The 24,506-nt window shown below is 39.4% G+C and overlaps 2 protein-coding genes across 4 annotated transcripts in view; both read left to right on the top strand.

The window, feature by feature from the left end:
• Positions 1–9,454, top strand: part of SGMS2 (sphingomyelin synthase 2) — a 39,115-nt gene extending 29,661 nt beyond the window's left edge. For 2 of the 3 annotated variants that reach the window (XM_021395914.1, XM_021395916.1), the window contains exon 6: positions 420–9,454. In XM_021395914.1, the coding sequence (XP_021251589.1) occupies positions 420–623 (204 nt within the window). In that variant the 3' untranslated portion in view covers positions 624–9,454. The remainder of the gene's footprint in view (positions 1–419) is intronic. The other variant, XM_021395915.1, reaches the window with a different exon arrangement.
• Positions 9,975–23,651, top strand: LOC110398345 (cytochrome P450 2U1). The gene is made up of 5 exons (XM_021395906.1): positions 9,975–10,459; positions 14,565–15,197; positions 18,894–19,055; positions 20,096–20,263; positions 20,671–23,651. The coding sequence occupies exons 1-5, from the start codon at positions 10,036–10,038 to the stop codon at positions 20,847–20,849; spliced, it is 1,566 nt and encodes a 521-aa protein (XP_021251581.1). The 5' UTR covers positions 9,975–10,035; the 3' UTR covers positions 20,850–23,651.

Below are 24,506 nucleotides of genomic sequence, written 5' to 3'. Positions count from 1 at the left end.
ATTAGAAGGTATATTTCAACAAGCTTTTCAAGTAGGAATGTAGAATTAGGGTTAGTTCTCAAGCCCTTTTAATCTAGTTTTCAACTATTAGTCATTAGTGAAAACATGACATGCCTGAAAGGACACTCATTCAAAAAAGACTTGGGTGCTTTGTCTCCCTAAACTACATAGCATTAGAATATCCCTTTGTTTTAAAGATAGTTAGTTTGCAGTACATGCTTGTATTATGATGCATATCCTGAGTACTCATCGTTTTTTTTTTCAGGCTAAATGCAATGTATTCACTTGTGTTTCTGTAAGAGTGTGTCCTTGAAGAGGCATACTCTAATGTAGATTTTTCTGTTGTTTTAGAACACTATAATCAATTAAACTCACTATCTCTGTGTCCTTTTCTTCCTTACCTGCTTCTGCCAACACAGACTCTAAAGGTTTCTTCGCAGACAAATTTTCTCTCTCGAGCTTGGTGGTATCCAATATTTTATTTCTTTGAGAAGAATGTGCAAGGGTCTGTTCCTTGCAGCTTCTCGTGGCCAATATCTTGGCCTCCCAGCTGCTTCAAATCTTCATGCAAAAAGTATTCACGGGTTCAGAAGACAGGAGAAGACAATGAGAAATCTACCTGAAGAAAAGAAAAGCATCTGCTCTGTTTTTTTACCAAGATATTAATGCTGTAACCAAAGTTCTCAAGAGGACTATATTGTAACTGAAGAAGTGGACCAAATGTCTGTGCAATTGATTGGAAATAAATTGTAGACAAGTATATTGCCATTTATAATATTTTCCTGTGATCACACGGTGCAGTGTGATGTGCTAAGAGAATGCACCACTGATGGGATTTTTCCTTAAAGAAAATGGAGCAGGACTTTGCTTTACTAATGAGATAGAGGTGCCAAAGACCTTATTAACACTTTCATTGCTAACTATCACTCATCCACAGAAGCACCCAAAAATCTCATCCTCAGAGTTCTGGAGTGTAAGGGCAGAAACATGCTAAAATATAGAAGCATGATATCTGTGTATTGAAGTATACAAAAAAACACAGTTGTGGGAAGTGGATTGTTGCATTATCCTTGCTAATGAAGGTAAGATCTTTGTGTGACTAGTACAGCTGGAAGCAAGTCTTGACTTTTTTTACATTCTGTGGGTATGACTATCTTATGACCCTAAAATACAGCTACTACTATTATCTTCCATATATTCTACGATGTACCAATTTTTACATTTTTATTAGTATTTTGTATTTAAATGGTTCTGCTACCTGATGACTTTGCAAATTAGGAATAGCTGCTAACATCAGAGCTCAAGGAGCCTAGAACTTTATTTTTTAAAAAGGGCACAGTTTCAAAGTCTAAATCTTTAACTGCAGTTTGGCCTTGTGTATATAGCTATACAGTGACTGTTGGTGTATGTATATGCATATGCACACAGAAGCACATGCTGATGAGTAGGTAGACATGTTAAACAAAACTACTTAACTGAAAAGAGTGGTCATACTGTTCTTAGTTCAGGCAAAAGTCCCACTGATCTCACCTGCTTGAGAGACCGGATCTACAATGGGGCTATACTTAAAATAAACTTTTAATTTTAGTAGCTATTTTCTATTGAAACTATGTAGCAAGTTTGCTTGGGAGCCATAGTTCTGCATTTAATTTGGTTTTTTTTGTACCTTTTGATGCATTTTTGTCATTTAAAAAAAAAAAAAGCCAAGGTAAATGCCTACAACAGTAGCATTTTTTCAATTATTTTGTAAAACCATTTCGGATTGCATTTTACCAGTATAACTCAAATGCAAATTCTTTTTTTTTTTCTTCCTGGTTTTTAGTTCAATTAGAATGGCTGTATACTCATGTTGGCTGAGGAAGTAAAAAGCTACCAGTGTAAACGCGTAACAGAAATGCAAATTAACCACTACCTAATTCTTGTTACTTTTCATTGCTTTGTATTGTTGGGAAAGCAAACTAGAAAACTAACACACCATCTTTGGCAGTTCATTTCTGCAGTTAATTCAATTTTATTTCTGAGTCTTCAAGTTAAGCCTGATAGAGCAAAAACTGCATTAAGGGTTGAAGTTAAACTACTATAAAGGAAATGGTGTTTATTTTAAAAATGTCTTGAATTGAGTGACAAGTATGAACATAGTTTATGAAAAACTGTTTTTAAAATAGTGCAGTTAAAGTATTAAAATGCAATACAGATTATTCAAATATATATTTTGTTTTAGTTAAGGGGATCAATAAGTTGTATGTGAAAATGTTAATGTTCTTCTCAAATTTTTTGTGCATTATTAAGTACAATACAATAAAAAAATGTTCATTACAATACATTCTTGGTAAAAACTTAGCTAAGAAAGAAATTCTGCTCATGTTTGGTTTTGTTTTTTATTTAAAATAAGATGCTCAAAATTTTCAAATATTCCCTGGGAATTTGTGTGTATAGACATGGCTATGTATTTGGTTGCTCCTGGCAGAACTTGAGTAGCTAAAAAGCTGGCATCAAAACAATTCCATGAAAGTACAAATGAATTGGTTCAATGAAAGCCTTTAAATTTCTCAAGGTGGTTGTTATATCAATGTAATTTCACAGAGCGTGACACTTTTTGAAGCTGAAGACTGGCTTTGATATCTTAAATACGTTCATATTATTAAGACAGTTCTAGTAATACTCCTAGAAATCATGAATGGATTTCACTGTTGTTACCTGTGCCTTGAAAATAACGTGATGTAAAGCATTCTAGTAAGGAGCTTAAACAGTGGTATTCATCTGGTGGCTGAATAATAAATAATTTGATAGCATAGATAACTAATTGTCTGCGTAGCCAGTGCCATGTCACAGTGGGATTTCTGTAACGTATCTGCCACCTAGGATTTTTTCATGCGGGATTAGTTGGGTTTTCCTGTTGCTATGAGGGAAAACACGGAAGAAGAAAAATGGAACAAAGTAAAGATTTTGCTTTTGTTGGGAAGTGTGAGCTTTTCACTCTACTGCTGAATTTGATAGGAACTTCTTCTGCCTTACAATAGAAAAGTAAATGACAGCTCTAGCTCAAAATACTTGATTCCTGTTCTAGCTCAGTCTCACCTTAGGTGCTTAACTTTACTGCACTGTATCAAATGCCTCAAAAGGGTGCGTGCTTACTTTACTTTAAAAAAAAAAAAAGAGATCCTCTACTATCTTTATAGCTTTAAATTGTTCTTGCAAACTTATTGCAGATGTGCTTGAAGACTTTTTATGCCTATGTATATATGGTGATGAAGTTGGGTAACTACTTATGATAGTGCTTACGGCTGTAGTAGTCTATCCAATACAAAACAGCTGGTAAATAAAAATTATTTTAAGAACTTGAAGATCATCACATATAAATTCTGAGAAGCAGAAAATATGGTTTCATCCTAGGGGGAAAACGGATGAGTGAGTGAAAACAGGAGAATATTGGGATTATCTTAATGTACTGGATGCTTGACTATAAGCCTATTTGGGCTATGTAGGCCCACTGTTTTTCATTATGTCATTGTAAGAGTCTTTCCTGGAGTTATGATGATCTCTTACAGATGTCATGAGCTGCACCTGTACTGTGACTAAATAAAATGCTCCTTCTCTCTACTGAAGAGCATCTACATGTTGAACTGTGTGGGCACTTTAAAACAAAACAAAAAAAGCTACAGTTGCGCATCTGGCATATCAGTATGATTTGAATGCTGTTGGGTGCTCTGTATTTACAAATCAAACTTCCATAAATGCCTAACTTTTAAAACCAGGATTTCTTAAATTCAAATACCAAACTGGGATTTAAATGGTTAACCTCAACATTTAAAGAAATGAGCTGCTATGTGATCATGCTGCAGATACTTTTTTCCAAGAAAATGTGCTAGCCAGAATGACTTTCAGACTTGAAAGCACTGTAAACTGACATTTCTGCGTGCTTAGCGCTCCCATGTGGACATAAATGTTAACCATTGTTAGTCATTCTCTATTGCTGTTTTCTTGGAAAGATAGCTGCAGCTGGGGTAGTAACAAAAAGCTGTGCTAAACGTCGCTATGAACTCTAGCACTGGATTTCTTCCTTCCTCCACAGTCCCCCTTTTTATTTTTATTTTTTAAAGAGAGGAGGGAAAAACTTTAAAACGTTGGTAACCTTCATATAATTGAGAAACAATGCTCTGTTAATGAAGACAGAACTAGGAGGTATCTTAGGACATGAGAGAGAATTCTCTTAAGAGGATTTGCAGTAATCTGATAATCTGTTTCTTAAATCTGAATCTGTTCAAACTTTCACCCATCATTAGTATCTGGCTAGGCAATTTATCCTGCCAAAGTCTGGTGCCAGACCAAATCCCATGTCTCATTTCAGTAGATGTGAAGTATGATTTACAATTCTTAGATCAGATCCATTCATTCCAGTGCAAGATGAGGTCTTTCACTTCAGTTTGTGGGAAGGTTCCTTTAAACAACTTCTTACCTTACCAAAACTAATTGAAAGACTCAGAGGATATAATCTTAAATACGTGCTCGGTATATTAGATGTAATGATCAAATGCTTGGAACTTGTTTTCACTGCTTGCTGACTTCACAGCCATAGAGCTCCATACTCATCTTTACATACTCATCTTTATTTTCTTTAATGTTTTGAACTCGGCTAGGAGTCTTCTACAGATGCACAACACTGAAATGTTCTGTAAGAGTGAACGCTTCCTAAGTGTTCTATACTGGGCACTAAAACTAATGTGACTTAAGTTCAGTTATGGGAAGAGAAAAAGAAGAATCCTGAAAATAACTATTTCTGTTGACCACCATTCCAAATGACTGTCACTGCTTAGGAGTACGTAAAAAATATCTTGGTGTGCCACTGAAGTAATTTTGCTTGTACATTAAGCTTTTTCTGTTCCCTTATGATGCTTCCCAGTGCAAGGAAAAAAAAAGTACCAAGATGCTGAGAATGAGCACAAATGAAACAGTTCTGGACTAAAGGCATCTTAAGCAATTGGGAGCCCACAGAGTATGCCTGTGTGGAGTAGACTGCTCTGCATACACAGCACTGGATGCAGAACACAGAGGTTTCTCTTTCTTCAGGGGGGAAGGAATAGGTTGTACCTGCATAGTAGGCTGAGTTGTCTTTGCTTGTTCTTTTGGGATCCTTTCAGACCAAGGGCTCAGTGTGAAAAGCAACAATAGCTAGAAAGTATAACAGAACTTAGAAAACTTAAGGAAAGAACTGAAAAGGGGAACAACTGTAAAGACAGTTCTAATTCAACACTGTATCTGAACTGGTGTTATTTCAAGTATATGAGTTGCACTAAAAGTGAATATGCCTGTTTGTATATTTTTTAACTTTATGTTAGAGGACAGAAGGAGTGCTGAGAATACAAAGGGGAAATTTATCTCCTTGCTTGTAACTCCACCAGTGAATTTTATATGTATGGAACTTAAACATAATTTTGAAACTTCAACCCCTCTTCCATCTTGGATAATGTCAGGGCTTCTTTATTTCTGTAAAAGCTGGTTTTACATTCCAATTTTTCGTAGTTTGTGGCCATTCAAAATGGTTCTTATGTGTAGCATAGGCTGCCTTGTGCTCCTATCTTTCTTCTCTTGCTTCTGTTCATTTCTTAATAGCTCGATGCTGAGTAACAATATTAACGTTTAAGAAGGCTCCAGAATTACCAGTAAAGCCAAAAGGTGTTCTTGTCAGACACATCTTTGCACTACTTGAAATTACTTTCAGGTACAAAACCTAACATCTTGGGGAATGCTTGCTTTTTTTGTGTCAGAAATCACTTGCATTGAGAAATTCTTGCTCTGCAAATGTTATGTTACGTTCATTTTTATTTTTTGTACTGACTCAGGACAGCATGTTTGAAGTATGATAAAGATGAGGGTTTGGTTGTTTTATAAGGTCAGGGTTGGAGCCAGAAGCCCGAAAGCAAAAGAGGAAATTATGTTCTGATGGCTGCAGTTCTCGCTGTTTCCATGTGACTTTGAGGAGAACTCTAGAGACTTACACAGGACATTCCTTTTGACTGCAACGTGGTTTTCATTCTCATCAGCCAACAGCTTTTCTGGCATCATTTTTTCCTAGGTTGAATTTCTAGCTTTGAATGTTAACTGGAGCTATGCTTCCACCCTGGGGAAAAACTGCCAGGAAAGCTGTTGCCTGCTGAGTAGCTAAAGATGGTAAAATAGGAATGCTGTGGTTTGTGCATGCTAAGGAGCTAATGTATCACCTTCTTTTTTTTTTCTTCCAGCACTGGGGTCCAGTTCTGCAAACACTACACAGCATAATACTTCTTTAGCAAATGGTACTACTTTAGGTCTCTTGTGCTGTAGTTCTTACTGATGTTTGCCAGCTGGACCTCCTTCTCTTGTGAATTATTCATAATTAGCAATTGTTGGCTCTTAAACTGTAAAATGTTGAGAACATTATGACACTTCCTAGCATGCCAACTATTCTTTGTTAAGCGGATGACAACTCAGTGTTGTAGTTTGCTGTATGCCATGAGATACTGGTGTTGTGATTTGTAAGACATTGCAATCTATGTTCACTGTATAAAGAAAACAACTATTGCACTAGCTGTACTTAAAAAAAAAAAAAAAAAAAACAAGAAAAAAGCAATAATGTAAGCATCTTATAAGTTATATCTTAAAAGGTGCTATTTGTCATGATCACTTCCACTGTTGACCATGAATTTGGTAAAAGTTTTAAAGAAATCTGTCTTACGTGGTTTGCTCACTTGGCACGTAGAATTTGAAACTTTTTATGGTCAGTGTATGTACTAAGCAAATGAAATTCTTTGGGCTACTTACAAAAAAAAAAGTCAAAAAACAATGTCCATCTATGGTGCTAATAATCTCAAAAAAAATCAAGAGCTGGTATTCTCTTATCACCCATGAACATTAAGCAGAGCTGTTTTGACACTTTTTTCAATAAAGCAATTTCTCTATCTTTTAAGCTTGTTCTAAATGCTTTTTATAAAAATATGACCCTTTTCTATTTATTTTATATAAAACATACAAAATATTATTGTAAATATTTTAAATGCCGGAAGAAGGTAGGAGTGTGTAGAATAGAGGTCTGAGATTGAGTTTTCCTAAGTGCTTAGGACAGTTAATCTTTTGAAACTTGATGTAAGATGTAAAAATTGTGTTAGGTAGGATTAAGGCATAGACTTGAACTGTTTTTTAAAAATGTTCTCTGGCTTCATCAGCATTGTTGAAGCCTTGAAGACAGAAAATTGTATGAGGAAACGCTGATTACTATCTAGTGTAGATACATCTTCTGCTAAAAGTTCTAAAAAATAAATTTGTGAAGGAAGATGACCATGTAGCTCTATCTAAAGAGCAGAAGTGAAATTTGAAAGTGAAATTTTGACATGGTTATCAAGGCAATTTGTAGTAGGATATAATGAATTAACGTGAAAGAGCCTTAATTAAGATGGTTGAGATTATGGAAGATAAGTTCTTTTCTTATTGGTTTACAGCTTCATAAGCAGACTTTTCTTAAGACAAAAAAAAAAAAAGTTCCTTGTGCCTTCTGTAGCAGAGTTTTTCTTCTCCATCTTCAGTTATGGTTTTACATTGCATATAATAAAGGGCAATGGACTTCCTAATCATTCTAAATTGAATCTTCAGGCAGCAGAATCTACATCTTCTCTCCAAGAGAAATGAAAGCCTATAGTTCTTGTTAAGGCTCCCTTTCAACTGGCAATTATAAAAGTGCTGATGCCTTTAATATTTGGGAACCATACTATAGCCAACTTGGAAATAAATATGATCCAGTAGTGAGAAAATATTAAATATTCCACTTCTACATGCTTGGAAGTGCAGATGGGGTGTCATGTATAGGCGCACGTGAGCGAGCAGTCTGTATGTAGAAGTGTGTCACCTGAGGCACTACTCAAAGCTCTAAGGTTTGCACCTTTTGTATACTGAAAAAGTTCTTCCAAACCATTTGCTTTTGTTACTTCAAGAAATAAGTCTTCATCCAGTGAAGACAGATAATCTAGTGACAATAGTCTGTACTGTGTCTCACTACTCTCAGAGCTTGCTTTAATAGCAAGAAATTTGGAAGAGCCAAAGGGAGAGAATGAAGTCATCTGTAACAGTTCTAAGCCATGGTGAAATATAACTTTCTTAGTTTTGTCTGAGGCAACTAGTAATTAAAATATCTTTTTCATTTATTTAAAAAGTGCAATATAAGTAGAAATATTAGCAAAATTAAATGGCTGTCTGTATCAATGCCCTGCAAAAAATGAAGCTTTTGTGAGCATGTGGCAGGTACTGGCTAGTGGGTGACCGAGTGCAGATTTTCCGTGTTAATATCTGCTGTGAGTTATGGAACTATGACTGTCAGTGTACTAATGCTACTCAGAGAACTTTTGAGCATTTTCAATATACTTTTAACAAAGCGTGTTTTTGTGTTGTGTTTTTTTTTTTTTTTTTGCAAAGAAAGTACCTATGGAAATAAAAATCTAAAAGTCGCCTACAAACTGAAATATACAGAAACACAGCCCACGGTTGAAGACAGTGAATGTTAACAACTACATATAATAACCCGTGAACAGTCTAAGTGTTGTGATAGGATTCAAAGGCAGACAAAATTTGAGAAAGAAATATATTGCTTTGGAGAGTTTACTTTCTTTAAATTTCCAGTTCTTTTGCTTGGGCATTAATACTCTAACTTGGTTATCTTTAAAGAAATGTGAATTCATCTGAAGTAATCTCGTTTATTAAGTACTTCTTTAATGAAGGTTTTTCTCTGGGAGAGTGGGGAGGAGGGAAGAGGGTTATTTGCTTGTTTCATGGAATTTTTTGCCTGTTAAAAGCAAGAGCTTTGATTACTCAGTCTAGGGTGAAACAGATCGAGGAATGGACTTTCCTGAAGTGCTTAAGTAAATGGAAGATGGCTTTTATTACCTTGTAGTAGGACTGGGGAGGAATGATTTCCAAGGAAAGCAGAATTACTTTCTCTAGTTGCTCATCAAACAGGCTGAGAAGGAGGTGAGGCTAGATTACTTCTATGTGGGGGGGGAGGGGAAACTAATGTAAAGAAAACTAATGATTTTTAAATGTGCTAAATAGCTTAACTATGTATTGACAGACTGCAGAACATAAAACTTCCCTTGAGACTCAGATTTTTTTGTTCAGCTAAATTTTTCATGCTGTTTTTTTTCTAATAGGTGCCTCTTTTGTGAACATTGTAATTGAACCACTGAATTTCTGGCAAATACGGACAAAAAAACCTATACATTTTGTTCTGCTTTAAGGTCATTTAAATGTGATCTTAGTTTCTGCTTTGTTTCAGCGGTAGTAAAAGATCCACTTGCTGTTTATATTAAAGAGATTGCATCCAGTTGCCTTAACTGCTTGGACAAAAACAGACCTTGACCCTTGGAAGCTTTACGTGTGTCTAAAATTCCTGTAACTTCTGTACACTTACTTGCAATAAAACCTTTTCACTGTAGTCCAGCCATTGTTTTAAGAGCCACTTGTCCTTCTCTTAAACATTTGACTGCTTAAAATCAAAAACAACAAAAATTCAATGGTGAGCACCAGTTTTTTTTTTTTTTTTTTTTTGGTGTGTGTGTTGTTGATGAAAGTCACTTGAAAACTTTAAAAGAGAACCTTTAAGCAAGGGCCTATCACCAGCGCTCAGAGCACTGCCCAGCGCTGCAGCACCTGCTTCGAGGAGCACACAGGAGGCTCACGTAGCACCTAAGGCTTACCCTGTAGGCTGCTGGCGCTGAGGCATGTTTCAGGGAGGAGGGAGTTTCCCTAGGCAGAGAACTAAAGCCACCTTCGCTCTAAAGGGCCATAGGCATTCACCAAGAGCGGCTCTGAGCAGCCTCCCGCTCCTCCTCCGCGATCGCGGCTATCGCTGCCCACGCCCGGCGGCGCACGGGGCCCGACTGCCCGGGCCGGGTGGGGGGGGGTCAGCCCGCCCCAGGCCTCGCCTCCCGCCCGCCTCCCGCGGCCCGCCCGCCCCCGCCATCTTAATCCGCTACACGGCGAAGGGGCGGGTGGGGAGCGCGGCCACCTGAGGGGATGGCGGCGGGCGGCGAGTGGCTTTTGCGGGCCCCCACCGCCACCGAGCTGCTGCTGGCGGCCGTGTGCTGGCTGGGCTGCTACTGGCTGCTGCGGCCGCGGGCGCCGCCGGGGCTGCCGCCGGGCCCCGCGCCCTGGCCGCTGGTGGGCAACTTCGCCTTCGCCCTGCTGCCGCCGCCGCTGCTGCGGAGATGGGTGCTGGAGGTGTGGGGCCGCGGCCGCGGCTCCCCCGTCTTCTCCCCTCACGTCTTCCTCACCGGCCTCACCAAGATGTACGGCAGCATCTTCCGGCTCTTCGTAGGCAGCCGGCCCTTCATCGTCCTCAACACCTTCGAGGCGGTGCGGGAGGCGCTGGTGCAGAAGGCGGAGGTGTTCAGCGACCGCCCTTCCGTCCCCATCGTCGTCATGATCACCCACAAGAAGGGTAAGGGCCCGCGCGGGGTCGGGGGGCTCTGCGCGTAGCGGCTGCGGGCTGAGCGCGGCGAGGTAGCGCCGAGGCAGCGCGGGGCGAGGGCGCTTCATCACGGGTTGTCCCGAGGTCCGCTAGCAGCCCCGCTCAGCACGGCCTGGGGCAGGAAAGGGCAAGAGCAGCATTCGCCGTGGTGTAAGCAAACACAAACACATGGCAGCGGTGCAGAGACGCTGCTCCCCGTACGGCACTGCAGTAGGGTCGTGCCGCTTCGCGTTTAGTTCGGTCTGGAAGGTCACTGCAGCTGTGCTCAGGCGTAGGGAGGTACATGAGGTGAGGGTTGTCTGTAAAACGTTCCGAATTACACAGAATCACAGAATGACAGGGGTTGGAAGGGACCTCAAGAGGTCATCGAGTCCAACCCCCTGCTAAAACAGGCTCTCTACAATAGGTTGCACAAGTAGGTAGGCGTCCAGACGGGTCTTGAATATCACCATAGAAGGAGACTCCACAGCCTTTCTGGGCAACCTGTTCCAGTGCTCCATCACTCTTACTGTAAAGAAGTTCTTCCAAATTGCTACGTATCACTTGACATTAGCTGTCCCAAGAAGGTGAATTACCCTGGTATTGTAAAGTGAACTACAGATGTAGTGTACAGTGCTCAGAAAGGAAAAGGGAAATGTGTTACGGACTGTGGGGGCTGCCCAGCCCAGCACAAGGATCTTCTCCGAAGGCTGCTGGAAGTTGCAGGTGCTCTCACTGGACTGAACATTGACACAGACTGGAGTACTCGACCTGCGCAATACTGAGATTACGTTACTGGCAAGGCGACAGCTGCAGGGTCAGTGGGCTACAATGGACCTTAAGGATCATCAAGTTCCAGCCCTCTGCCACAGTCAGGGTTGCCCCCCACCAGATCAGACTGCCCAGAGCCCCATCCAGCCTGGCCTTGAGCACCTCCAGGGGAGGAGCAGCCACAGCTTCTCTGGGCCTTCTCTTCTCCAGGCTGAACAAGCCCTGCTCCCTCAGCCTTTCCTTGTAAGAGGTGTTTTTCACCCCTGTGAACATCTTCATGGCCTCCAACAACAGCTCTATGTCTTTCTTGTCCTGGGGACACCAGAGCTGCAAGCAGTACTCCAGATGGGACCTCATGAGACCAGAGAAGAGAAGTGCAATCACCTTCCTCATTCGGATGGCCATTTTGATGCAGCTTGGGATACAGTCAACTTTCTGGGCTGCAAACACACAGTTCATGTTGAGTTTCTCATCAACCAGCACCCCCAGGTCCATATCTGCAGGGCTACTCTCAATCCATTTTCTGCCCAGCCTGTATTTGTGCTTAGGAATCAGCAAGTGTCCATTTCAGATTCCTAGCTCTTCACTGTGTAAACAAGATCATTTTATTTCCAGGCTTTATCCGTTCCTATTCTGAGAAGTGCTTTAATTCCTCTTTACCATAGTCCAATCTCACATAAAAATTACTTGAAAGGGGGTACGTGACAAAAAGATGAAATGCATTTAAAAAATCGTTTTGGAAGAAAATAATAAGGCAAGCAAAAAATCTAAGATAAATGATTTATTTTAAACTTTACTGTTATTCTGTATGAGTATAATGTGGAAGAGAGAAGGGCTTATCTCAGCTGTGTTGTGTAAGGTGCAAATAAATTATTGTGTTTGGAGGGGAGCAAGCAGAAGCATCCAAAATGCCAAATAATAATTTCAACAACTGCGTAGCAAAAAAGGAAAGGACTTCTTAGCTGAGTGGGAACTCAATGGAGAACATAAATGTGATATGGTTCTTAACCAGAGACTGCTGTACACACATGTGCAGAAGGAGAAACATTGGAATGTGGAAAAAAAGTTCATTTTTGATGTATTTTTTATTTTAGTAAAGCATTTTTGTATTCTCCAGCTGTGAAGGGTAGGAAAGACCTGAGCACTAGAGTGGATGGAGACTAAGTGTTTGTCAGCCCTTGTAGTCCTGCCCTGTGCAGTTCTAGACATGGACACAGGACAAGGGAGAAGTTAAATGTTCTCTGTCGTGAATCCTGTTTGTCAGTGCTGCCAGTATTACAGCAACACTAAACCAAACAGTGAGAAATTAAGGGGGTGGAGGAATAACCTTGGACAGAACTTGCTGAATTTGAACTTTTCATGTAAAAAGGGAGTTTTTGTTTGCTTGTCTGTGTGTTTGTTGTTTTGTTGGTCATATTGGAAAGGTTTTAATTCTCAGCTGGTTGAAATTTACTCTCTTTAATGAGCATGAAGTCCTGATAATTCTGGGTTGTTGTTGCTTCACAATTTATTATTTTATTTTCTTCAAATTCATTTCTGTACTCCATTTACATATGCCGAGTACCTTGAATTTTCAGTCCATGCAGAGATGATCTGCTAAAAAAGTTGAATGCTCTTCCACTATTGTTGCCTGCCAGTGATACTGTTGGCAGTTTAGTTATCTCTGTTACTCTAATTGTACCCTCTTCTTTCTCTGTAATCTGTTTCTCTCCTTTATTACACTTTTCTAATTTGCAAATCAGCTCTTGCAATTCTGCAATAGTGAGAAGTTAAGGAGCTTCAGAAGAAATGCTGTGCAGTCTTTGTGCATGACTGCTGGAAAGGCTCTGGTAACACAGAGAGAAGTTTGTTGCCTTGAATAGGAGAGACTTCGTTACATTTGAGATAATCAGTCAGTTTTCTTCTGTGAGGTTGTCTGGATCCTGAAACTAATTTTCCTAGTGACAGAAAGAGAGGAGCTTGTGTATGTGTAGTCCATTTTGGGAATACTTCTTGTGGGATAGAAATAACGATAAAGCATTGCTTTGTTACAAGAAATCCACAGGTCTGCCCATAGCAGCCCCTAACCCTGAAAACTTGGGTTGGTTATTGGCCAAATGCAGCCCCTCAATAAGCCTCTTATTTCACCCACCCTTGCATCTGCTTGATGGCAGCAGCACTAATAGGAAATGCTGCTTGAAAAAAAGGGATCTGAAAAGTTTTGGTTCTGTTTTAAAAGTGCTAGAGAATAGATGATGGTTTTGTACAGAGAAGGTGAAGTTCAGCTGACGGTCGTCTTGTACTGACTCATCATAATGCCCTGCTGATTTAGTTTAGGACTTTTGAAACTAGGTCGTGTGTTTGAATTTTCATTATTTTTCAGTCTAATAGTGCGAATAGAATAGGTAATGTAATCAGAAAATCTGGCCACAAAGATTACCAGCTTGATGTTATACTGAACTATTTATACCTCTGGGTCTGCAGACCCTTCAGAGAACATCCATCTCGCAGATCTGCAGATTTCTGCCTATAGATTTCTTACTTGTTTATTGGGGCTATGTACATGAAGTCTTAAGAGAAACACAGGCGATGCTGAATATTGAAAAATGGTGCATCTTTCTGTTGCCAATTCTTTGTGACCATTTCTCTTCCATTTAAACATAGCATTGAGATTTGCATTTGACAGAAGAATTGATGTTGCTTTTATTAAGTAACTTTTTATTTCCAGACAGGATTGATGATGTCACTGTATCAGGAGAATGAAGCAACACTGACCCTTGTTTTGATGATTTTAAACATTCTCAGGTCAACCGCAGAGTATTAGAAAGAGCTTATTTTGGTTGAGCAGCAGAGATGTTTCTGTTTGTAAGTTAGCAATATTTATATGAAGCTGAGGAACTGAACTGTATTTCATGGTGATATAATCTTGCAGAACATTTGCCTAGAGGCACCGAAATGTAGAGATGCAAGTCAGGCTGTTGCCAAGTGGCTCTGAATCCGTTTTCGCTTTCCCTGTTTGTTTGTCGCATGTGTATCCTTTGTAGTTAGAAACAACACTTGTAGTAGAAATATGTACACATGCAAACAGTGAGAAATCAGTTTAACAGAAAAGGAAAGACTTGGTGTTTTAATATCGCATATTCTGTCTTGCTCAAAGAATTTGCATCTTTGCATCTCAGGACGCTGATATTCTTCTTTCTCTAGCTCCAAACCCAACGCTTGGGACAGTTGCTGTGTATCTTTTAGCCCTCTTTTGGCTTATGGCTTGCAGGCAAGTGTAACTGTTTCCCCTTTTTCCTCTTGAAAACAGAACAGCTTTGTTTCAGACTGTTCTTTTCCCTTCCAGGTGTTATTTTTGCACCTTATGGCCCTGTCTGGAAGCAACAGAGGAAATTCTCTCTGTCAACACTGCGGCATTTTGGAGTAGGAAGACATAGCTTAGAGCCTAAGATCATTGAAGAGCTGAAGTTCATAAAGGAGGAGATGCTGAAGCATGGAAAGGAATCGTTTAGTCCCTTTCCGATTATCCGCAATGCAGTGTCTAATGTTATCTGCTCCATGGCCTTTGGCAGGCGTTTCAACTATGAAGATGTTGAGTTCAAGACGATGCTGAAGAACATGGCCCGTGCACTGGAGCTAAGTGTGAACAGCTATATGATCCTGGTCAACATCTGCCCATGGCTGTACTACCTTCCCTTCGGGCCTTTCAGGGAGCTTAGAAAAACGGAGTTAGACATTACTGCTTTTCTAAAGAAAATAATTGCACAGCACAGGGATACACTGGATGCAGCAAATCCCAGGGACTTCATTGATATGTACTTCCTCCATGCAGAAGAAGAGAAGAACAACAAGGAGAGCAGTTTTAATGAAGACTACCTGTTTTTTATCATTGGAGACCTGTTCATTGCAGGCACAGACACTACCTCCAACACGATACTGTGGTGCCTGCTCTACATGTCCCTCTACCCAGAAGTACAAGGTAAGACCATTCTTGGTGTTTTATAAATTCCACTTGGGTTTTCAGAATTGGCAGCAAACAGCAACACTATAGGAGTCATTGGAAGTGCAGCTAGTACATACGCATGTGCAATTTAAAAAGCTGGTATGTAATAAAACATCTTTTTCTTTCCTACCCTGCTACGATGATCTTTATGTTAGTGCTGTATATTAACTATCTAAACTGTCGTTTATGCTGTGTCTGTGTATTTCTTCTGTTTTGGGACAACTTTATTTCTTCCAAGCAACTCAAGAGAACCTTGGCATAGTGGTTTGGTTGTTGATTTTTTTTTTCCTGTATTTGTTGTTGTTGTTTCTTTTTGGCAATTGTTTCATTCCAGGCTTATAGTAGCAATGTAGTGATGTGCAGTGGTAAGGAGGTTCCTGATCCTGTTAGGGGTCTCTGGAGAAGTGAAGCACTAGTCATTGTAGAGGGAGATCAAATTAGAGGTCACTTAGGCAAACTGGGCTTTCACAAGTCCATGGGGGCAGCTAGGATGCATCTGAGGGAGGTACTTGATGTTACTGCAAGTCTTCTCCCTAAATGGTTATGGCTGCTGGGTAGGTTGCAGATGACGGGGGAAGAGGAGATGAATATCATACCTGTCTTTGAGAAGAGGATCTTATTATTTTAGGGTAGTATGGTTAGGTTGTGGTTGGACATGATGATCTTGAAGGTCTTTTCCAACCTGGGCAATTCTATGATTCTGTGATTATTTCCCTCTGTGTGGCACTGGAAACTGAGTTCTGTGGCAAGTGTTGGGATCCTGAAGCACTCACATACTGGAGCAAGCCCATCAAAGGGCCAGCGAGGTAGACAGGGGATGGAGCACATGGCCCAGATGGTGACAGGGAAGGAACTGGGCATATTCAGTAGCAGAGAAAGGAGGGGACACTTTATACTGCCTACAACTATCTAATTAGATGATGCTGAAGAGATGGAGACAGTCTCTTTTTGGAGGTGAGTAGTGTATTGAAGGGAGGCAGCAGAGACAATCTGCAACAAGTACTTGCTAGAGTTACATTTCAGGATTTGTTGAGGTAAGTTTCTGTTGCCAAAGAATTACAGTTAATCTTGATTAAATATTTTTAGATTTGGTCTTGTTACAGTACATGTCATTGCAAAGGCAACATTTTCTTAGTCCTACTTAGCAAATATAACTTGTTGAATTTTAACAAAATAAAGCAACTGATTTATTAACTTATTAGCAGCGTCTCCTGAAGTCCTGCCTAGCAAGTGCTTTCCACTTGTGATTGTTAGATATACACAGACTGAAACCTCAGCACGATGGACAGATTCCACTTGGGTAATTCTGCTTTAGTTTTTAATAGTGAACCACTTCCCCTTTGCCCAGGCTTCGTGCTAACCTGGAACAAAGAATAAGACTCAAGTTATCTAAGAACAATATAAACCAGGAATACTTTTATAAAGTACCTGAAATTTTGAAGTTATCATAAACTGCAGCTGCTTTACAAATTAGCCAATAGATACTTGTTTACAGTACCTGACTCTCTGCAGTAATCTCTTTAAATAGGTCAAGATCATAGTTTATTGTACAAAGTCAACGCAAGTTGTTGGGCAAAGATTGCAAAATGGGGTATCAGTTCAGTATATACAAGACAGGGTTCATAGAGGACAAATTGCTTGGGCTCCTTCTATGTTTTAATGGTTGTGTGTTATCACTGCTTGTCATGATAAGTAGTTACAAGAATTAGATATGTTCTAAATTACACAAGTGAGAGCTGGACCAGTTTTGTGTGAATTTGTTTGTTGGTTTATTTGTTTGAATTCCCCTTCCCTCTTGTCTGCTACTGTACATGTGCTCATTATTTTTCTCTTTTCTTCTGGTTTCTACCACTTTTACTGCCTTTCTCTGATTACCCTTTTCCTTATGTTGTGGCTGTTGTTAAACAATACATTTAAGCTCAGTACCCTAGAGTGTATATATCACTTAGCTATGCAATATAATTCTCTTACTTCTAATATCTCATTCCTTATGTGTCCTGTTTGCTTGGGAATTAATATATGGGCCTTATTTTTCTTTTTTCTTTTTTTTTTTTTGCCCAGTAATTTTTCTCCTATCCCTTAAGGGAAATACAAGAAAATGCAGCAGTGGTAAATGCAGGCAGATATTTTCTGGAAACACAAATAAGTGGCTAGCAGCAGTTTGGCTGCTCTCTGTATAATTCCACTTATCTTCACAAACTCCTAAGATATGTTGTTCATGATAAGATGGTGGTAGACGGTGGTGTGACATTTGGCATGAAACAGTCAATCTCCTTAATTTTTCTTTTTTCTTTCTTTCTCTTTTTCTTCTTCTTTTTTTTTTTTTTTTTAATTTTCCTCATTTAAATTACAGTGAACATGCATACCTGAGTGCAGGGCTATGATGTGCCAGTAAAAAAATAAATAATAATGAAAAATAATAGCAAAACATGCAGACTAGGTACTCACAGGCCTCACCATTAACACATCTCTTACTGTTAAGGTATTTCTTGTGTTCTTTACATCAGAATTTGTTTTCCTAGCAATCCCAATAGGTGGCAGCAAGTGTTCATTAATCACTGCCCATATGGTATTTCTGAATGCTCCTCTGTCTCTGAAAACAGAGAAAGTTTTTGCGTTGAGCTTTTATTTTATCTTGAATCAGTGCTAGGGAGAGAAGAGCAAAAACTCAGTTGTATCAGCAGCTTGGTTCTGAATCTTGGAAAAGGCAAGTGGGTCAACCTCAAAATGCTCAGGGTATCAAGGGTAAAAAAATGAAAATGGGCTTCTTTTTTAATGAAAAGCTGATTTTGATATCTTCTCCTCCTTCAGGGTTTTCTATTGCTCTGTAGACAGATTCTGAGTTACCTTGAATAAAAGCAGCATTGTCCAGTCCCAGGGCAAAACAAATCTTGCATCTTTAAAACTTCTTTTAATAGAATTTTTTGTATGCTGAGCCTTTAGTGAGACGCCAGGGGGAGCAAGTATTTTGAAACTTTCTGCTTTACATGAGAGTGGAGATCAGCTCAATAACTTCTGTTTTTCCTGTGGGGAAGGAACATCCGATGCCTTCCTGGGTAAAAGAGAAATAGCTGACCTTAGGTTCTGTGAGTAGAAAGTAGGAAACAGCGAAACAAGAGCTGCATGGCTGTAATGCCTGCAGTAACAGTACCAGAATTCCTGCTCCAGAATGAAGTACCCAGAGCAACAACATTTAAAGCTTTCCCATCTCTTTATCACCTTTTCCAGTTCTGAAAACTGACTTTTTTTGCAGGGACCAGAGACCGGTTGCATCATTGTAGTCTATGCAGTCTTTTTTTTTTAAGGCAGGCCAAACTCTTAATGTATTGACTATTCAAGCTACTGTATAGTTAAACTGTTAACTAAGGTTACAACTACATTTGGAACTGAAACAGAACTTTTCCCATGCTTAGCCAACATAGTAACGCTGTCAGTGACTGTCCTCTCTGTAGCTTTACTCTGGACAGTTGTCAAGATTGTACTTGGTTGGTTTCTTTGTTACTGAGACTGTTCTGTAGGCTTATGCTGTCATACTTATTTTGGCTAGAAAATCATGCGTTGTAGTCATTTTTGACAAATTTATGTGGACACTGAAGCACAGACAAGTGAAATTGAGATTATGCCTTCTCACATATTTTACTTTTTTTTTTTTTCATCACTCTCTTTGAATAGAGAAAGTTCATGCAGAAATTGAAGCAGTTTTAGGACGTGACAAAGTTCCCTCCCTTACCCACAAGGCTCAGATGCCGTTCACAGAGGCAACGATTATGGAAGTGCAGAGGATGACTGCAGTTGTTCCTCTTTCTATTCCACGAATGGCTTCAGAAACTGCTGGTAAGCATTTGTAGAGACTTAATGCAGTGTTTCTTTTGTGGATGAAGATCTGATGGGACATCTGGTGAGAATTTACAGAGACCTCATTTGTCTATTAAGACTTGTAACTCAAGTGTGTAAAATGCCATTTATATAGAGAGTGGGTGGGCTTGAGATATTCATGTTGGACATAATGTCCAATATTGCAGCATATTGGACCTAATGTCCAGAATGTCTCTCTAATTTAGAGAAATGTCTTTTCTGGGGGTCAGTTTATGTTGGCTGATGTGATTCGTGGTAGTTGGAAGCCGAGTCCACCTTCATACCTGGAGTTGGTTTTGGCCATCTCACAGAGAGGTCTGAAAAGGTTACAAGTAACTGATTTGTTAAAGCTTGAAAGGCATATACAGTACAAATAATAATAATAAATATCTTTTCTAAAGTCCTTTTGTTGGCTGTAGGTTTTCATAAACATAGCTGAGAACTGGTTTAAGTCAGTGAGAGGTTGCAGTACTTGGCTTTCAAATCCCATACTGAATTGATTTGATTTTTTGTTGTTTTGGCTTGCAGGACAGTAAGGTGCAACAAGCTTAAATGAGACTAGTCACTTCAAAACCCTTTAGTGTTTACAGTTCAAAACACGTGCCTCTTCCTTACCTCTGTCTTCTCTGCACTGAGGTTCTGTAACAGCAGAGGACTGAGGAAACTGGGTCACAACATTTCCATTCAGCAGAGTGCATTTCTAATGACTACTGCTGTGGTACTGGCATGCTGAAGGAGGCTTTAGAGAAAAGTAACCTGACTGAGGCTTCTAAGCTCCCTTTTCCCTGCAGGGAGCTGTTGCCATAACTTGGTTTCTTTCCAGCTGCTCTGGCCTGCGTGATGGTGATCCAGCCAGGCTAGCAGAGGTCACCTTTGCCTCAAGTGCCTGCTTCATTTGCAACCCACAGCTGTAGATCCTTATCGTTTTTTTTTGTGACGTTTTCTTTTTTTAATAAGTCTCCTATGTTTGCTTCTAGCAGCTTATCAGATCCTCTGTCTTTGTGCTTTTTTTTTTGAAGTGCTGCAGGGATATACTATTCCAAAGGGCAGTGTGATCGTGCCCAACTTGTGGTCGGTACACAGAGATCCTAATATTTGGGAGAACCCGGATGACTTTCAACCAACAAGATTTCTGGATGAAAATGGCCAGCTAATCAAGAAAGAGGCATTCATTCCTTTTGGGATGGGTAAGATATCCACATGCTGGTTTGGACTGGTACTGTTTTATCAAGTGTAGGACCTCAGAAGCATGAGATTTAAAAGGACTCAAAGGACTTGTTTTATTATTGCATTTGGTGGCTTGCAAAATGGGTTGAGTTCTTAAAATCTGCAGCTGCCAAGCAGAAATGAGAAATGATGAATCCTACTTTGATAATAGTTTTCCATTGGATGTAAGTACTGCTAATATCAAGCAGTAAAGCTGAGCAAAACTCAGACTCAAATACCAGAGCCCAAAGCTTTGGAAGTCCATAACTTACTCATAGCTAGAGCAATTCTGCATGTGGAATACACTGGCATAGGAATGGCATGTGTGTTAACAAATGGATCAACAGTGTAAAAACCACTAATATGTCTCTTTCTAACTATTCTTTAGGTAAACGTGTGTGCATGGGAGAGCAGTTGGCAAAAATGGAGCTGTTCTTAATTTTTGCAAGTCTAATGCAAAGCTTTACCTTTTTGTACCCTGAAAATGCTACAAAACCATCTATGGAGGGAAGGTTTGGTCTAACTTTAGCTCCGTGTCCATTCAAAATAATAGCTCTGAAGAGATGATGCAACATCACAAATGATCAAACGAGGAAATGCTGCACTTTTAGAACCCAGCTTTATTTTCTTTCCAGCTTATTTTCTTACTTTTTTTCCAGAAAAACAATAACTGCATAGGCTTTCATACCAATGAGAAAGATCCATTTGCAATTCTGGATGGAGAATTATTTATTTATTTATTTTTGTCAGCTCTTGCATTCCACAAATGAACTGACAGTATAGTTTGCCATTTGATATTAAAACTTGCTGGGCTTAACTCCTCTGTCTGTTAGGCTAATACTGTCTGTTTTTCAAATGTTAATTATGGGAGAATGGTCCAAAGAGGACCAAATGGTCCAAATTAATACTTTAGTGAACTGTAATTTTATTTTGGTGAAAGCAGTATGTGAACGTTTAATTTATCAGATGACTGAAGGACATCATCTTATAGAAGAATTAATGAATAAGGCAGTATTGTTAGCATTGTCTGTGCAAAGAAACATTACAAACATAATGGAGTTCAAATAACAATGAATACTTTATTGAAAGAACTAAATGATACTTCTTTTAACCTTGGCACATTCTGTCTCGTGAGTAACTTACAGGTGGAGACTGGATCAAATCAGTCTCCATTCCTGGATTCAGATGTCCTTGACTATCAGACCTTCCTGTAAACATGCAGGTACCAACCTGGAAAAAAAAATCATGCCAGGCTCATTTGGAGGCCAAGTGAATCCTTGCATATACCACGTTCTTAACCTGGGGGTGTGAAAGGAATGCACAGCCTCTGAACACAGATAATTTATTTCTAAATATAAACGAGAGCTAATTTCTCTAACATAAAGCAGAACTCTGGTGCCAAGCAGGTATCCAAGACTATGGTATCCATCTATGGTAACACTGTTCCCTGTTTTCCCTGTGTCACAAGTGATGGTTTGTTATCTGGCTGTAGCCTGGACGAGACCAACAGCCTGCTCATCAGCGAAACATTTGCATGGATGATCCTGAAGCTAGGGCTTGCACTTAGGTTCTTTCTTACAGGCAGTGTGGATGGTACTGCCACAACCTTCTTGGCTTTGAAAACTGGAATCTTAGATCAAATACACGTCGACATGGTATTATAGATCTAGGCCTTAAAACTTTAGGCACGGAAATAAGGATCCTAACATACTTGAGGTTTGACTGTAGAGGCTGTTTCTTTGTTATCTTCTATATGGAGTAAAAAAGATCTGCAGTCCACATAATATTAGTGTATCAGAACCTTACTCTTTCCTCAAGCATAACTTTAGTGCTGTTTACCACTATCGAACTAAGCATCAGGGAAGCCTGTTCTGAGGTATTTCAGAATGGAGCGCTCAGTCTCACTGCCTTTTATTTAAAAGGTTTCTCAAATGTCTGATGTTCCAGGGATTTGTAACTGTTAATCTTTACATAACTGTTCTTTACCATCCTTCAATCTCTTTATGTACTTTTTGATCTAGTAGAGTTTTATATTAGATAAAATAAATACATATGTACTCTTTTAAGGAGTTTTTTTCCCTTATTGGAGATCTACAAAATACGAGCAGTCCTCCAGATGCTAAGTTCACAAGACTGGAAGGTGAAATACACTGTAAAGTGAAATTGGGAATTCTGTAGCAGAAATTAAACCTAAATTGTAAAAGAAAATTTAGTTCTTAAGCTTTAAGCTTAAACGAAGGTTTTCTGTTAGCTGTTTTAAATTACATAGTGGCTTAATTTCTGAGTGATGAATTGGTTGCTCAGGTACCTCACCACTTTTGTGAGACCTTCCAGTTTTTATTAAGGCTAGCTTTTGACTTTATAGATTAGCCCATACTGTGCTATTATTATTATTATTATTATTATTATTTTAGTATGAAATTTTTGAAAACCCCATAGCACAAAAAGATGTTGAGTTTGATACCAATGCTAGTGAACTTGAACTGCAAGCCAACTGCATTGGATTAATAAGCATTTATTTCTTTCGCTTTATATTTTCCAGTGAACAATGTACAGTTGGGATTTTTGTCTGGAAATCCTTAAAATAGAATATGCTTAATTGCAAAGCTGAATTAAGTGCTGATAATGTTTATCTTTCTGTCAGAATGCCTCTTTAAGCAACATAATGATGTTGGCGTGCAACTGATGATTTATGTATCTGTCCTTTTAATCTTGAGGACACATTTGAAAAGCACTTTAGTATTTTTTTTTTTTTAACAAATTCCAAAGAAAGCACAATTCACATAACCGCCTAGTATGTGGAATTACATATATTTGTGCTCATCTCGCCTGCTGAGTTTAGTATGAAATGTCACCTTTGAGAGTTGTCCTCCTACAAATAGTACTTTGGAAGTGCAGTTTCTTGGCAGTACCTGTAATCAAACACCTCATAGTATAACAAGCTGAAAACACTGTGATGCTGCAATCATGTCAATATCTGCCAGAATGCAGGATGATGTTGGAAATAACAATAAAGACTTGCCTTTCATTGCTTCCAGATGCACTGAATTTATGTAGAATGCTATGAAGGCTAACTAAACAATAGCAAGAAAGCATTAGTGGTTCAAAACTGTGTTGCCATCTGTGGTAAACCATAAGTGAAGTGGTAGCAGATTTGGTTTATATTGTAAATGCATCCATCCCCTCTTTTTTTTTTTTTTTTTTTAAGGACAAAGCATCTCAAATGCCTTACTGAAAAAAATGTACATTTGTATAAGCAAACAGCTATTTCTGAATGCTGAAAATGTCTTTATACCTAAAGATGACTTCAGAATTTGCTTTGGTATAATTTTATGTTTAATAAAGTCATTCCTGAGCAAGTGTTCAACAGCTTTGCGTAGTCATTTTAATATTGATGGCTATTTGATGGCTAAGCTTGTGGTATTTCATGTTGTACGTGCTATTGAAAAAAACAAAACAACTTTTTGAGTGAGAGGAAGAGTCAAGGGGCAGGAGAGGGGAAAAGTGGAATTGGGAAAATGTAATACCAGGCATGTTGTGAGCAAGTAATAGATTATGTTTCTTTATTCTCTCAATGCAGCTTTAAAAATGCTCTTACTCAGAAAGAATAAAAGGAGGAGAGAGAAGAGTGCAGATGAGGAAGGTAAAGAACAGGAGTTGCTAAGAGGAGAGACAGAGCCTGAAAATCAAGGTGGGAAAGGAACAGACCAGTGGGCAGAGCTGAGGGGTTGTTTTGTGTAGAGGGGTCAAAGGGCCCCAGGTGGAGGGCAGAGATGAGGGGGTGTGACATGCAGAGTTGGGTGGGCTATAACTGAAGCACTTGTAGGGACTAAGTGGGTGTGAGTCCAGATGTGTGGAGAGCTCAGCACAGAGGAGTGTCTGCCTGTGGAAGTCCTGGGCTTTAATCCTAGAGTTTTGGTGCAGGTAGCTTGGCACGGGACTTTTTTAGGGATTTTAATTAAGTGCTTGGTCATTTGTATGCCCAGGGCATGGTAGACCTGATTCTGCTTGCGTGAAGCTGTTTCCAGCGGCCCCTCGCTAATCCCACCTGATCTGCAGTTGGATGAGGCTTAGTGCAATAATTTTTTACACTGCTCTTTCAGTGCAAAGTGCACAGATAGGAGAATACTTTGGCTCTTTTGTTTGTAGAAAACAAGTTGCTTAATGTTTACCCCAAAGCTGACTCAAGGAATACATGCTATCATTGCAGTGCTGTCAGCTGCT

Source organism: Numida meleagris, chromosome 4 (assembly GCF_002078875.1).
Source record: "Numida meleagris isolate 19003 breed g44 Domestic line chromosome 4, NumMel1.0, whole genome shotgun sequence".
NCBI classification, from domain to species: Eukaryota; Metazoa; Chordata; class Aves; order Galliformes; family Numididae; genus Numida; species Numida meleagris.
Note: the sequence above shows the minus strand (reverse complement) of the source record. Positions and strands in the feature narration are given on the sequence as shown.